Source organism: Euprymna scolopes, chromosome 2 (assembly GCF_053919585.1).
Source record: "Euprymna scolopes isolate OS-2025 chromosome 2, ASM5391958v1, whole genome shotgun sequence".
Classification (NCBI taxonomy): domain Eukaryota; kingdom Metazoa; phylum Mollusca; class Cephalopoda; order Sepiida; family Sepiolidae; genus Euprymna; species Euprymna scolopes.
The window spans coordinates 143,519,797-143,544,607 of NC_136483.1; the positions used below are offsets into that span (position 1 = coordinate 143,519,797).

Here is a 24,811-nt window from a genome sequence, read left to right on the forward strand (position 1 = left end):
GAGCCTGAAGATGCTATTTCTGCCTCAACAAGTGCACCAGATCATCCGCTGCCCTCTAACATTGACCCTATTGATTTAAAGGCTGTCATTTCAATATGTAGTCCACCAAACATTATTACAAACTTGTCCTCTCCATATATGTCTGGCCAATGCCACTGTATCTGTTTCGCCAGTGCATAGAGTGGCTGGTCTGCTGTTATAACGGGTGTTTGTCCTGGGTTGAGGAACAACACAGTTTCCTTGATTTTGTCCATAGCATGCTTTATGGTGGCAACACTGTGTGCTTGATCTCGCAGAAGGGGCAGCAAAGCATTTATACTAGTCACAAATTCTGCTCTTTGGTTGCTTGCATGATGGGCAGACCATGTTACATTTGGTGAACCATCTACATCAGTGGTATTATGGACCTTTTCCAACCATTCATTTTCAAGCTTGACCTCCTCTTGGAAAAGACTGGGATCTGGAAGTGAAAAGTCATCACGGATGCTTGGTTCTGGATTCTTCTTACGGAAGAAGGCTGGTGGAATATTTGTATATGACTCTGGAAGATCCGGGACCTTCTTCGTCCGACCTTCTGCAACATTGGCCAAGATGCGCGCTTCTCCTACATTATCTGAACTTGGGTGCTGGAACATTGAAATACTTGTACCATGGAAAGATGTGCTTGATGTTGTTGCTGTTGGGTTGTGATCTATGTTATCTACAGCAGATGTTGTGAACAGCCCTTTCCTCAAATTTGGTGGACACACGACATCATCTTCCACATATTGCTTTACAACAGTCTCACCCAACTGTCCTGATATTTCCAAAACTCTGTCATAAGATATGCTTATTCCATTCTCATGCAGCTTGTCGATCAGTTGTCTGTCTCTTGTCTTTGCAAAAACTTTCATTCCAACATAAACAGCAAATGGTGTTTCACGGTCTTTGGCATGTCTTTGAGATTTCGAACCTTCCCTGTACTTTGAGTAACAGTTGAACTGCAGTAGTTGAGCAATGGCCACATCTGACTGCACAATACCATGATTCAGATGGGACCTTATGTCCACCCCATGCTCAATACTGCAAACAAACCGCAGAAGTGCCTGGGGAACGGCTTCCTCTCCAAACCCTTCTTGAAATGCCTGGCTGAATTTTGTCTTGTGAGCCAGCATCTCTGTCATCCTTGGCTCGGCTCTCCCGCGCTGGCACATTCTGTCAATCCAGGTGCGGCTATCCAACCATAGGGGCTGGCTAGATAGCATTTGGGATACTAAACTGGAGTTTAGCTGATATTGAACCCCATGCTGAGTTCCACAGCAGTGTCTGTCACCAGTGTGCCCTGGCAGTGAGCGACATACACTCTCGTCAATATTCTGCAAAATTCTCCTTCTGTGGAAAAAACAGTGGTACTTAATTTGATCCTCGTGAGATGTGCCGCCTTGGTCACAATTTCTTAATGGGTTGATTCAGGGGCTTGTATGGAGTGAGGAATGATTTCTTCAGGATGGCTAGCATGGTTTGTAAGACTTTTTGGGGCATTTTAAAAATAAAACAGGTTATCCACTTTGTCATCCTTGCATTAGCAGTCCTTTTTAGGCATAAAAGTTGGAAAAAATGAACGTTTATGGAAATTTGTGGTTTGCTGGCGGCCATCTTGAAAAAAATGGTCGCCATATTGGAATTTTTGATGGCCAGCACTTTTTTCTGAAAAAGTAACTTACAGAGACTATTGATGCCAAATTTCATGCTTGTATCACCAAATGAACGATTCTGGCAAAAAATCACATTAAGCTGCTCCACTACCAGGCCTATTTGGAATTTGTGGGCGCAGAAAGTTTGTAATCCTACTCAAGTATCTCTCTCTCCAATAACAGTGACAGCATTTTCGTCTTCAGCTTAAGAAAAAATAAGGTCCAATAATCTTCTCCTCCATTACTGCACACCATACAGTGCACTTTATGGAATTCAACTGCTTTTGATGAATTGCCCTTGGATTTTTAGAGCCCCAAATCTGTAATTTTGTTTATTAACGAATCCATTCAAATGAAAATGGGCTTCATCTAACATAATCAACTTTTGCAGAAAATTGGGGTCATTTCGGACAAGTTGTTGCATTTAAACTGCTTATTGAACCTTTGTTTGAAAATCTTCAGGCTTCAAGTGTTGAATAAGCTGCACTTTATAAGGAAAGAGTTTTAAACTGTGTAGAATATTGAGTAGTGAGCTTCGACATATCCCAAGTTGTGTGGAACGTTGTTGAATCGAGGTTTCAGGATATTGCTCCACGCTCTCTCGCGCTCTTTCCCTATTTTAATTTGGGATGACGTTTTGAAGTCTGCCAGCTCATGGAAGATCAAGTACAGCTCCTTGGTCTTCAAATCGGCGTACAATGTTTTGAATTGTGCTGTGACTTTCGCTATCTCTTACATGAAAATGCCGTCAATAAGCTCTTTGAGTCGAAACAATTGACGCCTGATTTTAGTAAAATAATTTCACAAATTGCGTATGTTGTTCAATGCTATACTTATACATTAATTTCCAAAATATTATCTGTAAAATATCTGAAAGAGAAAAAAGTCATCAATGGGAAAAGATTTTTCAACCCTTCAGTGACTTTTTTGACACCCTGTATTAATATTTATATGACAATCCCAACCAGATGAAAAAACTCAATATTTAAGATAGAGCAATAGTATAAGAACAATTGGAATTAAATTCTGTAAATTAAATTTTACAATATTTTTATTTTCTTTGTGTACTCCTTGTCAAAAAAATAAATTGTAAAATTTAAAGAGCTTAATTCCAATGTGAGCATGAAAAGTAATATGGTTAACCTTAGACATAGAAAAGTAAAGGACTAGTTAAAACTGGAAAAGTAAAGGACTAGTTAAAACTGGAAAAGAAAAGGACTAGTTAAAACTGGAAAAGAAAAGGACTAGTTAAAACTGGAAAAGAAAAGGACTAGTTAAAACTGGAAAAGAAAAGGACTAGTTCAAACTGGAAAAGAAAAGGACTAGTTAAAACTGGAAAAGAAAAGGACAAGATATTCTTGTAAAAATATAATTTTATAACTTAAAATATTGCAGCATTAAGGATTGATTATATAATGTTATAAATTGAATTTTAAAAAAATTCATGCCGCCATATTTTAAATTATAAATTTAAATTTTTTGCTAGAATATCTTGGCCTTTTCTTTTCCAGTTTTTACAACTAGTCGTTCACTTTTCCATGTTTAAACTTGGCCATATTACTTTTCATGCTCGTATTTTTCTATTGTAATCCATGATTTTTCCAAGCTTCCAGTAAATTCACTTGTTCTTTGTTTAATTTCAGTCTTATTTTTTTGCCCCCATAAATACACATGTAATAACAATGTACAGCACTCATCTGCTTTCAATAAAATCCCCCTCAATTATTTCCTTTTCATTCTTTCTGTTTCACTTGTTACTTCTTTCTGCAACAGTAGTTGCTGAAGCGACGTGGTTGGTATGGAAACAAACCAGTCATAAAAAACGTCGCTCACCTCCTTACGTTTTTTTTTTTTTACTATTTTGAACACCAGTAAATCAATCATAACTAGTTTTATTGAACGAAAATTGGAATTTTTTTTTTTCACAATATAGCCGAGAAGGTGATCTATAAACTGTAATAATTATTTGAAATTTAGTCGAAAAATGAGTGGGCAGTGAACCTTTAAAAAGCAGTTCTAAATGACTAAAACTGTCACTTAACCATATATTCAAGCACTACCGTGTTTGACTGATATACACATACATATTTGCCTTTACTATCTCCATCGTACCTTTTAGATTTTCTCTTCTCTCTTCCCTATCTTTTTTATTATTTGCCATTTTTTAAGGATCCCCTGTATTTCACAGTGACCCCTATTTTTTTTTTTTTTTTTAAATTACATCCCCCCCCCAAACAAGGCACATTGCCACTTTGTTGTAGGGGGCTACTATCAGGGACATAGGCATCAGGGGTACTGTGTAGGGAGTTGGGCAGCAAGCTGTCGGTTCACGTTACACTTGAACTTCTGCATGCCAGTATAGTTGGGGAAGCAGGGACCCGGAAGGGAATTCCAAAGTCTAGCTGTCCTGGGGAAGAAACTACTGGAGTAGAAGGCTCTCTTACATCTAGGGATCTCTACTGTGTAGGGGTGGGATTTAGCTGCTTGTCGGGTTTGTCGGGGGTATTTACATTGAGGGGGCACAAGTGCTTGCAGTTCGTCAGAGCATTCACTGTTAAAGTACTTGTAGAACAGGCAGAGGGATGCAACGTTTCATCGATGGGACAGAGGCTGAAGTTTAGATGACAGTTCAGGACCTATCAGATTGGCAACTCTCTTTTGAACCTTATCTAGGAGCGAGAGACTAGTGGCAGATGCACCAGTCCAAATATGACAACAATATTCCATACATGGGCGAATGGTGGCCTTATAGAGGTATAGGATACTTTCGGGCATTAGTATCTTTCTAGCACGGTAGAGAACCCACACCTTCTCCGCAGCAGTCCTGGCGATACTATTTACTGGTTACTATTACTTATATACTACTCTTCCGATTTTTATTCTATTCTCTCCTTCCCTTTCATGTATATTGTTATCGTGTTCGTTTTTTTTGTTGTTTTTTTTTTAATATTTTACAAAAGGTCTTTACTGTTATACTTTATACCTACTTTTAATATATCTTAATATCTTCACTCTTACGTCCACTCTAAAAGTTATTAAGCTATTTTTTTTATTCTTTTTACTTTTTGCGCATATTTACATTTTTTATAATCCTACCGCTTCTCCTTTTCTGGTGAGAAGCATTTAGCTTCGAAATGCCATGGCCTGATGACGTTTATTTTTATTTTTCACTTTTTCTTACTGTTTTGATAATATAATAAAGTTATATAAGAAAACTTGGATACATATGAACAGAGGTCATATGTATCCAATTCAAATTGAAAAATATTAGTTGCATCTAAATTTTTAATTATCCATAAATGCTATTGATTTAATGAAAAATAATATTGAATTATTTTTGCTACAATTTAAAATGCACTTTTCCCAGTTGACGTGCTGAAGAGATTTAAAAAAATGTACTTAAGCTTTTTTTTTCTTTTATATCAACGCTTTCAATGTTCAAAATAATCTTGCAGCATTTTTTTTTTTTTTTTGCTATTTCATATCTATCTCTCTATCTCTATATATACTGGAAGCAGTTCACGAATTGTATAGTTTGGCTCTCTTCCCAAGTGCTACTTCCATGTTATTAAGTGGGTTTTTTCCATTAAAGAAAAGAATAAGGAAACAAACAAACAAAAGAAAGAAAGAAAAACAACAAGCTAAAACAAAATAAAATAAATAGAAAAAAAAAAAAATAAATAAATAAAAAAATTAATAAATTTGTTGTTCTCTTTTCATTATTTTTATATATCGAAGTAATTTGGGTAATCCTCCATTGTTCTATAAAAAACAATCCGTTCAATTAATATGGAATGGGAACACGTCGATGGTCATGTGTGCTTGGTTAAACCATCTTCTGAAACTTAAGAATCTCGAGAAGCTAACAATTCCAGTTCATCAATTACATTCACATGTTTCCAACTGCTTTGCTTGGTTTCTACTATTTTCATGTTTCGGCCGTATTACTGTCACAGCTAACATAACTTTCTGAGAACTTCGAACTGAATCCTTTATTTAATTCCACTGAGGGTAGATTGTTCTCGTTTTCAATTCCACGCATTTTAGATATCTAGTAATCAGTTATACTATCAATAATTTCCCCAACTCTTTATCTGTGCCTAAATCAAAACGTAGATTCCATGAACAAAGCTTTTTTCTTAGAACTGCACACCTGTGAAACTCTTCTATTTGCCTGCTTTCCAGCTGACTATAATATGGTCGTCTTCAAGTCCAACGTAAACAAGTTCTTGATGAGCCGTTTCCCTTAAGTAATCCAATTTACCAAATTTCCACTACTAATAATTACTACGTCATTGTCTCATTAACCATTATACACTTATTAACTCTTATCCTCAAGTGGCTCATGGGCTTTGATAAGTGGTGACTCCTTTGTAAAAAAAAAGGAGTTAATTCCTTAAGTACCTTCATGCTAAGACTGAACTCAACCTCTAGAATTCACTCGCGAATATCTCTTACCCAACATCTATATTCACTTGGCCAGGAATCCAATCAGACAATCTAAAATGATTGAGAATTGACAAGCCTGATGTCTTTTTTTTTTTTAATTTTTTACCTATTCTCATACTACATGTTCAATAAACTCACTAGTAAAAGAGGCATGCTACTATAGAGGCTTCTTTGTAATATAGTCCATATGAGCGCATGGGAAAGTAGCAGTAAAGGATGGCTGGCTTGCAAAGAAATTAGCAGCAACAGCAGCAGCCGAAAAATGCAGATATGCAAATTAGGGTGTGAGTGAGTGCACAAGTAAAAAAAAAAAAGCAGAGAAAAATACACTAAATACTCAGGGCAGAAGCAAAGTGTGCAAAGAAAAATCCAACAAGCAGCAAAATCCCACCCCTTCACAGTTGAGATCCCTAGATGTAAGAGAGCGTTCTACTCCAGTAGTTTCTCCCCCAGAACCGCTGGACTTTGGAATTCCCTTCCGGCTTCCAACTGTACTGACATGCAGAAGTTCAAGTGTAACGTGAACCAACATCTTGCTGCCCAACTCCCCACATAGTATCCCCCTACATCAAAGTGACAACGTGCCTTGTTTGGGGTGAAAATGTAATAAAAGGAAAAAAAAAAAATGGATGTGTAAAATCGAGGGCAAAAATTTGCCGGTTGTGGCTAGCATGCAGTCGGAAGAAGGAGAAACACAGCCAGATAAAATAGACATGTGACAGCGATAGATTTTTTTAAGTGGTGCCGAAAGTAACGATAATAAATGATTTTGTTAAAATGGAGAAAAATGCCGAACCGGATTTTATTTATTTCCTTTGTTTGTAACTACAATGTTACATCTTGAGTAATAATGGATATCTCCTGTAAGGGTGGCTGCACATTTAATTGTGAAGTAAAGGTTGCGCAATCCCAATCACACCTCTCCTGAATCGGCACTGCTTGATTCCAGTGGTAAGAAGTCCAGGACGACAGGAAACAATGCCGAAATGAGCGGAGAATATATATATACAACACCTGGTATTCCCAAAATGGTTACCCATTTAGTACTGACCAAGCTCAATATTACTTAACTTTAATGATCTAACAGGGACCGGCGTATCAACGTGATTATGTACATTATCTTTTTTTTTTTTTTATTACTATTTCACTCCAAACAAGGCAGTGTCACTTGGATGTAGTGGGCTACTATTTGGAGCACTATATAGGGAGTTGAGCAGCAAGATGACTGTTCACATTACATTTCACCTTCTAGATGTCAGTACAGTCAGGGAAGCGGGAATCCCAGAGGGAATTCCAAAATCTAGCAGTTCAAGGAAAGAAACTATTATATGCACACACTTACGACGCCTATCCTATTTACATGCACAGAATCTTAAAGATAAGCTTAGTTTTGATGACCTCAGAGGAAGATTAAATCTGAACAGTATATGGAGATGTGTGCAGAACAGGAGATTTCGATGGTATGGCTACATTGAAAGAATGGAGGAGAGGTTCGTAGATGTAGAACAGTTGAAACAGCAAGTTCATGTCACAAGAGAAAGCCAAGGAAAACATGGGAGGAAGTTATAAAAATGAACCCGAGAGAACAAGGGATAAATGAAGACCTAGCCAGAGATAGGTTTGTTTGGAAGTAAATTTCTTAAAGTCGTCCAACACACACCAGCATGTAAAACAGACGTTAAGCCGAATATAATGATGATGTCACAAGTAAACGCACACGTTGTCAGCTGAAATGAACATGCCTAATAAAATTTTCGGGTTTGTATTACTGTACACATAGATTCGAAAAAGTTGTCAAAAAACAAATATATAACAAATAAATGTTATCAAAGGCAAGATAAGTTACTTTTCTGCCAAACTGGATATATTTTTTGTGTTTTTATTCAATGTAACATATTTATTCAGCTCGAAAAACATACAGTGTTTACCGGTGTATTCGAAAATTCAAGATGGCGTCTCACACCCTCTTTAACACCGTAAGTATGGAAAAAGGTGTTATAAATAATAAACTATACAAAATACTATTAAAAACCCGCCGAATATATGTCAACCTATGTCACGGTAACATATATTGAGCGAGTTTTTAACAGTATGTTATCCGTTTTTTTTATTTATAACATCTTTTCCCACACTTACCGTGTTAAAGAGAGAATAAGACGCCATCTTGAATGTTCCAATACATCGGTAAACACTGTATGGTTTTCGAGCTGAATAAACATGTTACATTGAATAAAAACACGAAAAATATATCCAGCTTGGTAGAAAAGTAACTTATCTTGCCTTTGATAACATTTATTTGTTATATATTTGTTTTTTGACAACTTTTTCGAATCTATGTGTACAGTAATACAAACCCAAATTTTCCTTACAGACAAAACTTTAGACTTCTACAGAGTCATGGTTGACGGAACGAGAGCATGCTACCTCCGACAGTTAAATAAAGGGTTCCATTTGAAATTCTGTGCAGATTCCCCAAATTCAAGAGAAAGATTCCCAGGTTTGACAAGATACACCTTAAGAAGGTTACATCGACCGAAATGTGAATAATCCTCATACGTGATAACATTAGTCTGAAGAATCCAAATAACATGAAAACAACTTCTCTTCACTTTGAAAATCTCAAGACTTTCTGATCTATCGTATTCTATCAACTCTTCATCTGTTGTTGTCTTATTAAGTTGTCAAATAAAATTATTTTATATGTACAGATTGCCATTTTTTCTTTTGATATTCCTTTACCCTTTAATGCTGCTTGGTTTAGTAAGTCCTTGGCAGTTACTCCAACAAGTGACGGACCCGTGATCTCAAACGGACAACTAGCTGCTCAACGTTACAAGTAAAAAAGGAGAAAGAAAAGTTCTAGTCGTCCCCGAACCTCCTCGCCAAGGAAATACAATAGATTCACTCAACAAGTCGATATGTCGTCAGTAAGAAGGAATTAACAGCAAGAGAAGGAAGAAAACAAAGAAACAGAAGTCACACACAAAAAATGTAAGCCGTGGTTTGTATTTCAAACGTTGGTTGTATTTAAAAGCAAAGTTCATATCAATATACAATTAAAATGACAACGAAAAAATACGAGTAAAAAACAATAGTCGACAAAAATGTTTGTACCAATATTATCGTCAACAAACGTCGGTGACAGGCGGCGAGACGCTATTATTTTCCTCTCCTATTTTTTCCTTTTTTCTCTAACTTAATTTCCCATTCAACTTTTTCCCAATGTCAGAAGAGAATATTTTGCCGTTTTGATCTCGACACGCCGTTCCTTCGTCCAGTTTTGCTTTTATTCTAAGAGGTTTTACAAATCACTCTGCAATGACACTATTGGGAATTGCTGACGTGGACTGACCAACTAACTCTCTCTGCCGACTGACGAACTCTCTCCGGTCTGACTGCTTGAACTCGTTGCCGAAAAACAGCTCTGCATTGCTATCTATCCTGAAAATGTGACTGAGCAAGGGCGCGACCCCCCCCCCCCTTTTATCGTCCGATCAATACATGCCACATCGACTCATGCAAAAGGTGATTAGTCAATCTGATACGCCAAACCAGCTGACGCAATTCAGGTTTCCCACGATGACAGCATGTCCTGGATTTTAGCCAGGGTCAACAGGTTAATTTTCTGGTTTTGGCGATTTCCTTTATCATCAATCGAAATAACATTTTCTCTTGTGCAGAGAAAAATGTTTAATAATAATTTAAAAATAATTCTTTCAATCAAAATTTCCAACCCGACAGACCCACGACTTCCAAGGCCAAATATGATCGCATCACCGCAATGAAATGTTCAACTTTTTGAGTTGACATTTTCTTTTTGTTTTTAATCGAAATGAGAGTCCCCTTTTTGCGCAGAGACAATTGTTTACTAATAATTTTAAAATAATTCTTTCATTAGAATCTCAAAGCGAACCCGCTTTTCCCTTTCTGCAAAGGCATCGTTAACAGCAATTGAAAATCAAAATAACTGATTATGAAAGCCACGTTTGCTCCTGTCAGTGTGTTCGACTCCATTACTCAGCGGTCAAATCATAAACGAACTGGCCTAACTTTTTGCACAGAATTAAATCTTTGCTCTTAACTATTTGTCATTTTCGTTGGTCAGTGTGTTCAAATTTAATTCAAACTCCCAAATACACACATCAATTGAAATCCCAAGCAAATGAACACCTCTCCTGTGAGGAAATATCTTTAACCAAACAATTATTATTCGTCATTTTCGCATAGACATCGTATTTTATTATCCAGTCAAACATACACATATTAGTCCTTATAATTACAAGTTGACCTATTGCTTATGCAACTAGGGTCCGTGTTATGGCAGTTAACTTGGTCTAGGGGCTGAATTTCTTGAGACCAGTTAGACCTATGGGGTACTGGGGTTTCACTCAAGCGATATCGTTACATTTCTTCTACAAATGCTGCTGGTGAATTGGATAACCATGAAACTTCAGTAGGATGTTCAGATAAGTTAAAATAATTTTTCTATTTTTATAAAGCTCTATCTGAAGAAATATTGAGTCCTTTATATGCGCAATAGTCTATTGTTTTGACTACTTTCCTTTCCCTCTCAGACCCACACAGCCAGAACCAATGAGAAAAGATGAGAAAGATAAGTGGACGGTAAAAGGGAGACTGGCAAATCCATCGAACTTCCCATATAGGATTGCGCCTTAATAGTTCATTAGTTTCTTGATAGCTTATAGTGAGGAAAACAATGGATGTGGCTAATTCCAGTTGTTAGCTGGAGGTGAGTGAAAGGAAGATTAGACATTCAGGATTTCCGGTCAAGAGTAAATATATTTTGAAGATTTGCTGTCAAGAAGATTTTGATTTGAGTAGATCGCAGATAGACTCAAAGAGTCAAGAAAATTGTCATTAAGGGCGGGGACAATCGGACAACAATCAACAGTGTTTGGTGTCCTCAGCTATTACAACTTGCCTTGCATTATTTTTCTTTTTTTAATTTTTACCAAAGCACAGTAGCAAACAATCACTGAGCAACATTTTAGTTTGAAAGTCTCAAAATTCATGCTTGAACGATTGTTTTTGAAACGTTCCTTCTTATGCACACTTTCTATTTACAAGTCTATCTGATTATTTAATTATGCTGAATAATTAAGGCGAAAATGAACTTTACCTGTCTTGAAGAGTTTGTTCTGGGACAATCTTTAATGAAGAATTAGGAAAAGTGAAAATGATTGATAAAGTTGTCAGAAGCTGACATGTTCCAAGGGTCACTAATTCACTAATGTGAAAGACATTCTTTGAAAAGATACATTAATAATGACAAAGCCCACCCTAACACATTCTACCAACTTTATTTCACGTCTTCTTTACTGAAATAAAAAAAAAGTTGCGAAAAGATTTGACCTCAACTGTTAAGAAAGTGATCCATGTTGGTGGGTTGAACAGTCGTGTTTCACGCCCGCTTAGATTGACATCTTAAGTATAACTGGTTTAGAAGCAGGAGAAAAATGTCCAAATAGTTAAGCGGAAGCACACCATACAAAAAGTGTTTTCAATGGATAATAGATCAATCACTTTGCATAGGAACACTGTCTTACATAGAAATAATATAGTCTATCAAAATGTAACGATTACAGTAAGAATTAAAATGAGCATTCCATGTTGCTGAGGAGTTGGACAGGGCACACCCACGGCCACCTAGAGTAAGAAGAAGGCCTGTTAACTGAAAATTGTCTGCAGGCAATGTAGGTAAGATTTGTCAGACTGTCAGTATTATATGAGGGCCATTTGAAAAAGAGCAATAAAACATTTTTAAAAAGAAAAAGGAACACAGTTCAACTAATACTGAAACTGAACTTTATTCAATATAAAATATAATTATCTATGTAAAATTAAGTAATTTTAAAGCAATATACAATTTAATACTGATAAAACTGAATTATGAATTTAGGAAACAAAGAAACATTAAACAAATATTTTTTGGCCTTCGGAACAAGATTACAGTGTAGTATCTGTTTTGATGCTACACTTTACCTTTTCTGTCCTCGGTCGGTGGAGGAGAAATCTTTCATGAAAGATTATTTTTGTTCCTATTCTTATTGGAAAGCTGGATTTTGCCCACAAGATTATATGTGGAAATATTTAAATAACTATTACTTTAAATACAGAAATTATATTTAAAGTTTTGGTTTTCTGTCCTTCTATGCCCATTTTTTCCCCAAGTTTTTAATCAAAATGTGTAGCGTATTAGTTGCCTCACAGGCAATCATCAGTGATTGCTCACTGGCAGTAACCTGTGGTGGTCTCTGGAGACCAAGTGACAACAAGTCTCCCCAGATTTCCAGTGTTCTCCACCTCTTGACCACTTGTGCAGATCATTGCATGTTATCGCAACAGTCATTGTCATTGATTTCTTGTTGGCATCGGCCATTGGTGTTTTCTGGGGGTTTAGGTGACAAAATGCCTCCCCAAGGTACCAGATTTGAACTGCACATTTCCAGTGGAGATTTGGTTAGCACTCTCCCACCTCAGTCTTTCCATTCTCCCTGACCCTTCACAACTAGTTGGTGTGGCACCAGTCGCTGTCATTTACACCAATTTTTTATTATTACTATTATTATGATATTGCTTGTGCAATGTACGTACGTGTATTTTAAATATTATTTCAGAGTTAAATTAACTTTTGGGTTTGTATTACTGTACACATAAATTTGAAAAAGTTGTCAAAAAAAATATATAACAAATAAAAGTTATCAAAGGTAAGATAAGTTACTTTTCTACCTAACTGGATATGTTTTTAGGAGTTTGTATTACTATACACAGATTCGAAAAAGTAGTCAAAAATCAAATATATACAAAATAAAGTTATCAAAGGCAAGATAAGTTACTCTTCTCCCAATCTGGAAAGGTTTTTAGGTGTTTTACTCACTTTAAAACGTGTAATCGGTTCGAAAATCATACAATGTTTATCGATATATTTTAAAAAGAAAAAATGGCGGCATGCTTGCTATTGAACTCAGTAAGTTTGGGAAAATGAGTTCAAACAAACAAATTATACAAAATACTGTTTGAAACCCACTGAATATATGTCCGCCTATGTCACGGTAACATATTGAGCGAGTTTCTAACAGTATTTTGTATAATATTTTGTTTAAACTCGTTTTCCCAAACTTACTGCGTGCAACAGCAAGCATGCCGCCATCTGCATTTTTCAAATACATCGGTAAACACTTTTTCGAGCCGAATAAACACTTTACATTCAATAAAAACACTAAAAATTTATCCAGTTAGGTAGAAAATAACTTATCTTGCCTTTGATAACATTTATTTATTATATATTTGTTTTTTGTTTTTTTTGACAACTTTTTCGAATCTCTGTGTATAGTAAAAACAAACCCGTCATGTAAATTATTGACAGTTAAAATGCTATAAAAAAAATAAAAACTTGAAGTTTAAAATATATTTTCAAAGAAATAAATTACGCCCGGTGCTAAAATATTGAAAATTCACTGATCGTAAAAAAAAAAAAAAAAACTGCTGTGAAAAATGCTAACTTTAAAATATTTGGAAATACTCATTGAAAAGTTTTATTTATTATTAAAAGAACGGACTGAAAAATATTATATAAAAATTGTTTGTTTTCCAGTAAAAAATAAAATGAAATATTAGACTTTCTCCGATAGAAATAAAAGTTCAAAACGGGTTCACTTACTATATTTTGTTAGATTAAAATTATCCCAATGTGCAATTATAATTATTATCCAAATGGAGAATTGTTCTTTCTCCTTAGAACATACATGGACAATCGGTAACACATATTGCTAGCCATGGATAATCGGTAACACAATCGGTAGCCATATTTTTTATGCCTGTTAACGTGACCACGTGGTTGAATACCGGAAACTTTCTATACCTACAAGTTGATCAGGAAGTGACGTTACGCCGTCATGTTCACTGGTCTACTCTCTCGGTGGTGGTGGCCCACCTCAAATCCGCCTGGGTCGTTTTGTCCAACTGGATCAGAAATGAGAGGAAAATTGTATAAATAGATCAGTGAAAGTACATCCATGCACAGTGTTTTCATTGGATAATAGATTGATCATTCTGCATAGAAACATTAAACTTAACAGAAAATAGTCCATCAAAATTAACTGCTATAAAGCTATTACAACTTATGATATTATCTTTTGTTTATAATGAACTATTCCAATTGTTTAATTCTTTCCTTTCTTTATTAAATTCAACTGTTAAGTGTGAGAGTGAGAGAGCGAGCGAGAGTGAGAGAGAGCGAGCGAGAGTGAGAGAGAGCGGGAGAGAGCGGGAGGAGCGAGAGAGAGCGAGAGAGAGCGGGAGAGAGCGAGAGAGAGCGGGAGAGAGCGGGTGGGAGAGAGAGAGAGAGAGAGAGTGGGAGAGAGAGAGAGAGAGAGTGGGAGAGAGAGAGAGAGAGTGGGAGAGAGAGTGGGAGAGAGAGAGAGAGAGTGGGAGAGAGAGAGTGGGAGAGAGAGAGAGAGGAGTGGAGAGAGAGAGAGTGGGAGAGAGAGAGAGAGAGTGGGAGAGAGAGAGAGAGAGTGGGAGAGAGGGAGAGAGTGGGAGGAGGAGAGAGTGGGAGAGAGAGAGAGTGGGGGGAGAGAGGGAGAGAGAGGGAGAGTGGGAGAGAGAGAGAGTGGGAGAGAGAGAGAGTGGGAGAGAGAGAGAGAGAGAGTGGGAGAGAGAGAGAGAGAGTGGGAGAGAGAGAGAGAGAGAGTGGGAGAGAGAGAGAGAGAGTGGGAGAGAGAGAGTGGGAGAGAGAGAGTGGGAGTGAGAGAGAGAGTAAGAGAGTAAAGAGTAAGAGAGAGTAAGAGTGGGAGAGAGAGTAAGAGTGGGAGAGAGAGTAAGAGTGGGAGAGAGAGAGTAAGAGTGGGAGAGAGAGAGTAAGAGTGGGAGAGAGAGAGTAAGAGTGGGAGAGAGAGAGTAAGAGTGGGAGAGAGGAGAGAGAGAGAGGTAAGAGTGGGAGAGAGAGTAAGAGGAGGGAGAGAGAGTAAGAGTGGGGGAGAGAGTAAGAGTGGGAGAGAAGTAAGAGTGGGAGAGAGGGGAGTAAAGAGTGGGAGAGAGAGAGTAAGAGTGGGAGAGAGAGAGTAAGAGTGGGAGAGAGAGAGTAAGAGTGGGAGAGAGAGAGTAAGAGTGGGAGAGAGAGAGTAAGAGTGGGAGAGAGAGAGTAATGGGGGAGAGAGAGAGTAAGAGTGGGAGAGAGAGAGTAAGAGTGGGAGAGAGAGAGTAAGAGTGGGAGAGAGAGAGAAGTAAAGAGTGGGAGAGAGAGAAAGTAAGAGTGGGAGAGAGAGAAAGTAAGAGTGGGAGAGAGAGAAAGTAAGAGTGGGAGAGAGAGAAAGTAAGAGTGGGGAGAGAGAGAAAGTAAGAGTGGGAGAGAGAGAAAGTAAGAGTGGGAGGAGAGAGAAAGTAAGAGTGGGAGAAGAGAGAAAAGTAAGGAGAGAGAAGAGAAAGTAAGAGTGGGAGAGAGAAAGTAAGAGTGGGAGAGAGAGAAAGTAAGAGTGGGAGAGAGAGAAATGTAAGAGTGGGAGAGAGAGAAGTAAGAGTGGGAGAGAGAGAAGTAAGAGTGGGAGAAGAGGGAGAAGAGAGAAGAAGAGAGGGAGAGAGAGAAAGTAAGAGTGGAGAGAGAGAGAAGTAAGAGTGGGAGAGAGAGAAAGAGGTGGAGAGGAGAGAAGTAAGAGTGGGAGAGAGAGAAAGTAAGAGTGGGAGAGAGAGAGAGAGAGAGAGAGAGGGAAGAGTGGAGGAGAGTAAGAGTGGGAGAGAGAGAGAGAGAGAGAGTAAGAGTGGGAGAGAGAGAGAGTTAAGAGAGAGTGTGAAAATGAGTGGAGAGTGAGAAGGAAGAGGTGAGTGAGTGAAGAGAGAAAGAACGTAATAGAACATACAGTGATCAAGGGAAGTAATGGAGGAGTCACTCGGTGAGTTAATTGCAAATTACGAGCATTGAGAACATAAGAAATTGAGTTTTGTTTTTAAATCATAAATAGATATCTGAATCTATAGTATATTTTAGTATATATATATATAAAAAATCTTAAGCAAGCAAACATAGGTTTAAGATTTAACCAGTTGGCTCTGCCAGCTTGCTATTGCTTTACAGACGTCATTACTTAAAACATTAATTTAAAATAACAAAAGTGAATTATGTGTCTGACTTACTTCAATAATTGCGTATGCAAATTCATTTTTATGATCATACAAGAGGCAGCTAAGTTAAGACATCTTAACTAATAATCTATTATACAAAGAGCAGTTGTCTGCGCATCTAGCTAAAATTCTTAAACTACAAAGCACCCACAAAGTTGGTATTTTCTTGATCAGCGATGCACTAGACGAATATCTAAAAATGTAGAAAAATATATTTTTTTACCATGAGCTAGTTCAGATTTCATCAGATTGAGATGAGGGGGGGGGGGAGCTGTTTTGCAACCATTTGATGTACTAACCAAAAGGATAACTGCTTCTTTTTCAATGAGTTATTTCCCTTATGTCGACAACGGATTTCTCGAGTAGTCTTTAATTTTCCTATATATCTAGCGTATTTTTATTTATCTATTGTAAAACTTTACTTATGTATTTGTTATTTAAGCAAGACTTAACTTACGTATTTGTTTTATTGGTGAGCTTTACCCGGATTAGTTATTTCAGATTTTACAGTAAAAATTACTTAGCGAGTGACGTAATTGTTTCTATTTAAAACCTTGCGACTGATACTGCATAAGTAGTATATAAAAACGATGGTGGGTCTATCCTCAACTAGGGATTTTTATCCTTGGCACCAAAGTGAACAGAGACTAGATCACTCCTGTAATGATCTGGTCCCTGTTGATTTAGCGGTGGGAGTTTAGTTCTGTGCAGTGCTAAGAGGTTCACCCACCCAGGCTTTGCCTTTTCTCTGTGATAAGGGGTTAGCTTATTGCTAATCGCTTGAGGCGCCCTTACCGAGGAATGCTGATGGGGCTGCCCAGGCACTTTTTGCAGGTCAGAGTACCCCTACCTCTGGGACATCGACTTCTTTATCCCACTTTCCGACCTTGGTGTCTAAGATCACAACTATAACTAAACACTAACTAGAGACAACTATATAAAAAAAAAAAAAAACTTTCATGGTGTAAAGTTGAATTGAAACAAAGTTTAAACTTTACTCTTTAATCAAGAAATAAATCGCCCAACCTTTGCATTTCTTCAAATTTCAATGTATTCAAATATAAATAAAAGTAAAAATAAAGATTTCATGTTACTGAATAGTGTGCTGGTTTCGTATATCGTTGTACTTTACTTTTTAGTTAATTTCCGTTTTTACAGAAAAACTATTCTAACGCATTATTTATTTATTTAGTTTGTTTTTTTTTTTGTTTTTTTTTTTTGCAGGAAAGGGTCAAACGTTGCCCGTTTGCCAAACATGGTATTCTGAATGTTGAACAAGTTCCAACATTTCTTTGGTTTGTTGCGTGCGGATATTGTGTAGCGGTTATTATATTTTTTTCTGTTTTCCTCTCCTCTTTTGATTAAGTTAACTGAAATAATTTGGTGAAATTTACTTGAGCAATTAAAGATGGAGTCGTGAAACAAAATCAGTCATCTGACTCATTTTTCAGTGACGCATTTATTTATTTATTTATTGAATGGACAGGAAGTTGAAAAACAAAAAAAGTGCGTCGTAGTAATTTTAACACGCACAAATAAAAAAGACATGGTTTTTGAAAGGAATCAACATTATACCGTTTGCGATAGGAGCAACTGACCTAATTAAAAAGAATCTTCAGAAATACTTACAAGCAATCCTCTGGAAGACCGAGTTGTAATGAAATACAGATAGCAGCTATGCAGGGGACAACATCTATCTTAAAAGATCCCTCAGATATAAATTTAAATCATAATGGAATCAAGTGTAAGCTTCAGGATGCGTTAGCTCCCTTGATATCTTAAAGCTAACTAAAGTTAAAGTGAATGGGCACCCAACGTGGTGGACTGGGAGGAAGCTTCACATACTTCCTTGCAGCGACTTAGTCCATAATACATTGTAGTCTAGATTGCACTGTAGAAAATCTAGTGTTGATTTTATAAAATTTGTTATATATAATAATTTGAATTAAAATTTAAAATGCAGAAGTCAAGTATTATGCTTAAATTGTGCTCTAAACATTCATTTCAAATGCGCGCATGCCTTATCTAAGAACCTACTGTTGATTTTATATGCCATACCTTTCTACTTGTGCATTGATAATGACTAATTGAAGTTTAAAATGCAAAAGTCAAGTATCATGGTTCAATTGTGCTTTAAACAGAAGCATTCATTTTGAATTCACCCCTGTCATATTACAGAACCTACTTTTGATATTATATACCGGAACATTTTGCTTATATGGTAATAAAACTTCTGAAATGCACTTGTGATGTTAGGATGTATACGGCGTTAATTTTAGTCAAAATCGCCCATTTTTTTTCATTGGATTTTTATTACTTATTGAAGACATTTTGATACAAAACCTATCTAAGGACACTGCCAGATACATAAAGTACATTTGTGTGAAGTTTCATAAAAATAGGCCAACCCATTTAAGAGTCTATAGGGGACGAACTCGCACAAAGACGAAGTTCCTTTTATATAATATTAGGGACCCAAAAACTACACTTCTGTTAGTGCATAAAATCCTATTAGATTTTAGAGGTAAACCCCATACTAAAATGTATTCTTAAACTACAATTCTCAAAATACTTGGATAAGTATATTTCATTTTGATCAATGAAAGTACATTATTTAAGTGTATGCATATACGCTTGACGTCCATAAAGAGGAAATGCATTTTATTTTATTTATAACTTGAAATCTATATATTAATATGATAGCAAGTGTTATTTTCTGTGTCACGCTTACATCCGGATTGTTTAATTGTTATATACTTCTATTTCTTGTAATAAATAATTTTACCAAGAATTCTTCATAAGTTTTGGTTTCGGTTTTGATTATAGCTGATGACACTTAAGTCATCTATATTTTTTATAAATAATTTTATCAAGAATTCTTCATAAGTTTTGGTTATGGCTGAAAGAACTCAAGTTATGAATATATATATATATAAGTTTATTTCGGTTTCGTTTCAAGCTAATGCACCCACATCATATGGATATATTTTTGCGATTTTTTTTAAATCGCAACATTATAATATATAAAAATCGATAGAACATCAACTCTATAATAATATATACGAAATCTGCAAGAATTAAAATATATTTAAGCATACTTTACGACCAGGCTTTGCCAGGCGTTCATGCTAGCTTAGATAAATACTTTTGCAGTTTTAACAAAAAAGCTACAATAATATCAGAGCATCTCCATTTACTCTAAACATCTACAGAATGCCAACATCAATATATTACATATGAATTAGTCCGCTGCGGAATTTCCACATAAGTTTATATAAATTAAAAAATAGAAATGCTAATAAGAGGTTCAGAATTTGGAGCAGGAGTGTACAAGAGTCCAGAGCCATTCCTGGGAAATACTGATATTCTCTGAAGGGAGATATTTCAATTTTACTCCCTTGCATACAAGCACTACCGAGTATAACATTCATCCTCACTTCAAAAAAATTGATTAGTATAAAATGTAGAAAACTAGAAGGCCGCCCATGTTCATTTACCTTAACGTACTATGAGAAATTACATATACAACCACCATCTTTCTTTAGGCCGGCCATACAGTTCTAGTAGCTGGTCTGTGATTGGTTTAAATTTGAATGTGTCAGGTGATTTGACTTGGCACGCTTTTTATATCATGCTATTTATTTTTCAGTCTAAGAGAAATTCGGCAATGGGATAGACTCAAACCACAGCAGCTGCCTCTGGAGGGAGCCAAAACTATTCCTTCATGAACACCGAACTGTAGGTGAAGGAAGGGCACATTTCTTCAAGTAGAGACAACTTATATTGCTGCATCTATCCAAATCAATGATGACATTCAAGAACTGTTCTGCATGTTTATTTTCCAAATATTGGATCTTCTCTCATTTCATCTTGAGTCCCGTGGGGCTCACATTATGTCTAATTATAGGCGCCATCATTCCCACCGAATTTACCATGAGCATTCATGGATCCTTCCAAAGGAACAACGAACTAACATTCCGACAATAGGAATTCAAACTAAAGGCTCCATGCATATGGGAGTAAGTCGGGCCACCATTTTGCAAAAGGACTATACCAGAACCAAAGAACTTTCATTGCTGTTACTTGTGAATAAATATTGAGTTTAAAGGTATGGCTTTTGTTTGTGGAATTCATTTGCTTCATCAGGGAGGAAATGGAGTTGTGCGAGAAAGAAATTTCTTACAGTTCCAAGATTATATATATATATCATGTTCATGTGCTAGAACATTTTCATCCTAAATGCTACACAATTCTGCATAATGTAGAAAATATGTATCAAAAGAACTGAGCATAAAAGTTAAATGAAACCAATTATCCAATAAGAAAACATTAAAAAAAAAAAAAAAAATTAATTAAAGTTCGTTTTTCAAATATACAAATTAGTTAACCTTTATTTAGTCGCTCGCGTATCCAGGAGTATATTGAGTTCGTTTTAATAATTTTTGAATAGAAAAAGTAGGCTTTTAACATCAACGCAGGTACGACAGAAAACTCAACTTTTTTAGATAGTAACAGGTAATATGAAGTTATAAACTGGACACAATAAGCCATACATTTCTTTTTTTTTTTTTTTTTACACGGTGGTCACCACTTATCAAGGCCCGGAAGCCACTCAGGGATAAGGGTTACTGCAAGTACAGTACGTTAGTGTGGAGATGAAGTGTTTACTTAAGGGGGCGGTTCATTAGGAATTTGTTAACGTTGGACTTGAAGACATCCAAGTTGTAGTCAGGTGAGAAGCAGGCAGACGGAACAGAGTTCCACAGGCATGCAGTTCTAAGAAAGAAGCTTTGTTTATGGAATCCACGTTTTGATTTAGGCACAGATAAAGAGTGGGGGAAATTTTTCACAGTGGATTCAGTTAGACTGGTGTTTTTCGTGAAAGATTGGCGAGGGGGGGACCAGAGATTGGAGTTCAGACGAGCACCTGCCATGGAAATAATGATAAAACAAGGATAGGCTCGCAATGTCTCTTCTGTGGGAGAGAGGTTGCAGGGTAGAGAAAAGAGCATCCCCTACTAAGCCACGAAGTCTATTTTGTACTCTGTCAAGGCAGGATAGGCTGTTTTTAGCAGCTCCTGCCCAGATATGGCAGCAGTATTCCATCCTTGGACGTACTTGGCTTTTATATAGATAGAGAATTGCATCAGTAGTGAGATATCTTCTGGAGCGGTAGAAGGATCCCACCATCTTTCCAGCGACTTTGGCAACAGACTTGATGTGCGTGTTCCATTTCAGATCAGGAGTAAAGGTCAAACCCAGAAGCTTGTCAAAACACGGGGCCTCTTCCAGACGAGAGCCATCCATCACAATTGATGCCAGATGGGGGATCAGAGCGTTGATGATGTAAGGATAGGAGTTTGGTTTTAGATGCATTAAAAGGTAACCAGCCACGTCTTCCCCCACTGAACCACGCGCTCGAGATCAGAGGAGAGAGAATCAGAGAGAACTTTGTCATTTACAGCCTTTGATATGTTGCCGTAGATGGTCGTGTCATCAGCATAGATGTCAACGAATGAAAGTTCCTTATTTAATACTGGGCAACACCAGGTGTTCCTGCTAGTTAGCTAAGGAAATTTCCTTAATCTACTGTTCATAGCTTCTACTAAATATTGAGATGTGATGACGGCTAAGTGACTAATGATACAAACTGACAGATTGGGTGTGCCAGGTTGGGATCAAGTTCGTGCCACAACACTTTCATTAAGGACGTTGGCAACCTTCACATGGTCCCTACTGAAAGTACCCAATGTCTTTCTAGAAAGATTTCTAACTAGAAAGATCATGCCAAACAATAGAATTATCCAATTCACAAAAAAAATGAATGAATTAATCAATTATCATAATCAATGTCCATCAAAAACCTGTAAGGATCAATATTAAATAAATAATCATTCCACACACACACACACACACACACAAAAAAAAAAAAAAAAAAAAAAAAAAAAATGGAAGTTTTACCACACCTAAAAGCATAATGAACAGGTGATAAAATAGGAAGGCAGAAACAGTTTATATTCTTCCTTCAAGCTACAGAATTTGATAGAAAACCAAATAAAATCACTAGTGCTATATTCTTAAGATGAATCAGACAAAAAATAAATAAATAAATAAAGGACCAGCAGCAACCCTATTAGAAGTCGATCTCCCTAACGGTGCTGGCTTAAACAGAGTCGAGAGAGAGAAGAAAATAAAATAGCAAGGTCTTATATATGACATGTAAAGAAACTCGAATCTTAGCAAGATCTCAATCATTCTAATAATTATAGAAGCCACCAAGCTCATGAAAAAGAATTTAAAAAAAAAAAAAAACTACCTAGCAAAAATACCCGGTGAACCAAGTGCAAGTGAAATCCAAACAACTATGCTTAAAGGGACAGTTAGAATTCTAAAAAGATCTTTCGGTTGGAGTATCGGTTGGAAATGAAGATATATAAAAAAAAAAAAAAAAAAAAAAAGGTTTGTTTGGTTTGGTCGTTTTGATTTATGGCATATTTTGGGGGTTAATTAAACGCCGAATCTAATAATTTTGGACAAAAAATTTCATGCTTCAAGTTATCTATATCTTCAAATTTTTATTTGTGATGTTTAGTTTGGCTATCTCGTAGAGAAAGATTTTGGTTTTGGTTTTTAGTTTTGCAGAACATGATTGAGTTTTGCCAAGGAAAAAATAACAATAACACCAATGTTTGGTGCATTTATGTTAGAAAACCAATATCTCCAGACAGTCTAAGCTGGTAGCACCAGGTTTAATAATGGAAGAAATACTAAGAACATGTTTCTTGTTGTAGTGTAAACATACCTGATTAAAATATATTTGAACCTTCTGTAATTAAAAGAGTTTGATTTTCATAAATGTTTATCCAAAGCTATAAAATGTATGGTAGCACCTAATATATCCAAGTGTGGTCAATCCTTTAAAATAATAAGCTACCTTTTATTCTGCACTAGCAGGGAGACCAGACGTTGCCCGGGATTGAATGATGATCAATGAATATTTCACACACTTATATTTTTATTGTCATCGAAATCCGTGGAATCGCCTGGTAGGAATCTTCACATGCCTCCATGCAGTAACTTAGTCGAAAAATATGTTATTCTACATTGTACTCTAGAGAACCTACTGTTTCTTTTATAAAATTATTTTATATAAACTTCTTTCCAGTTAACAAAATAAAAAAAAAAAAAAAAAAAAAAAAAAAAAAAAAAGAAATTTACATGCGGGTTTTGAACCTACAGACCACATCATGCAAAAAACACGTTATCAACTTACCCTGAGTATAATTTTCACGACCCCGTTCTATTATTGTTGCTAAGCGACGACATAGAAAAAAAATGGCTTTACCGATTATCGGTAAATATCGGGGATATTCTGAGGCAAAACTTAACTAAGATCCCTCCCAGACTTACACTAAAGTTTTGTAAATTTTAAATAAAATCTGTTCAGCCATTCCAGAGTCTATAAGGAACAAACTCACGGCCACACACAGTTGCATTTATATAATTGTAGAGATAAAATATGTATTTCAGCTAGTTCTGATAAAAACAAAAAAAAAATTTAAAAAAAACAAAAAAAAACAAGAAAAAAACAAAGAAAACTACATATTGTAAAGCTACAAAATGTATGGTAGCCCCTAATATCCAAATGGTCAATCCTTTTGATAATAAGCCACCTTTTAATTTGCATAAAACACATACTTCAGCCAGTTCTAATACAAAGAAAATACATACTGTAAATCTTGCTCGTTGTTCCATGGTCTCGTATCCAATGATAGGCACTTGTATCGGATAATCCATTGGGTAATCATTTGGCATTGCTTCCTCATCGGTATGATGATGATGATGATGATATGCAAGGTCTGCTTTGTGAGACTCTGAAGAATCAAGAGAGCTCTGGCTGGCTGAGCGATATGACCCACTTCCGATAGAATGTGGGCTTGGTGTCCGTGTAGATGCCTTGCAACTCTGGCCACTAATTTCCAATTCCTCCATGGCTTCTTCAGCCGAATCAAAATCTCCTTCAATGTAGTGGGCAGAGACGCCCTGGTCTGAAGAATCACGGTTCGTGGACAGGAATACTTTGGAGCTGCTGCTGCGGGGCTTGGCAACACTTATCTCCTCCGGTTTAAGCTCTTTCCCCATATTTGGTTCCGGGGACAACCTGCAATGGAAGATAAGAGGAAAGTTTTAAGGAGAAAGAAAAAAAAATAAATAAAAATAATATTTTATATACACTATGGGATTCAAATCTAGAACCACAGGTTTCATAAAAAAAAAAAAAATAAAAAAAAAAAAACGGTAAAAATACCAAATATTTGCCTCAAAGAATTCAAGCTTGAAATTCAACACTCAAATCAAAATCAAGGTGATACCTACAAAAGGCCTGGCAAGCATGCAGCTTGGATCTACTACTGAAGCTGTGTATTTGAAAATCTAAATGATCCCAAGATAAACATTACCATAAACATTCTTTTGAAAGAAACTTGTTAGAACAGGGCTGTGGAGTGCATTCATTCTTTTTGTGGACTGTTATCCACAACTTCATAGTTGTT

General features: G+C 36.3%; 1 protein-coding gene across 4 annotated transcripts in view; it reads right to left on the minus strand.

Annotated features, from left to right (window-relative positions):
• Positions 1-24,811, minus strand: part of LOC145296964 (uncharacterized) — a 176,846-nt gene that overhangs the window by 53,376 nt on the left and 98,659 nt on the right. For all 4 annotated transcript variants that reach the window (XM_080143196.1, XM_080143200.1, XM_080143202.1 and 1 more), the window contains exon 2: positions 23,991-24,420. In XM_080143196.1, coding sequence (XP_079999322.1) covers positions 23,991-24,420 — 430 coding nt within the window. The remainder of the gene's footprint in view (positions 1-23,990; positions 24,421-24,811) is intronic.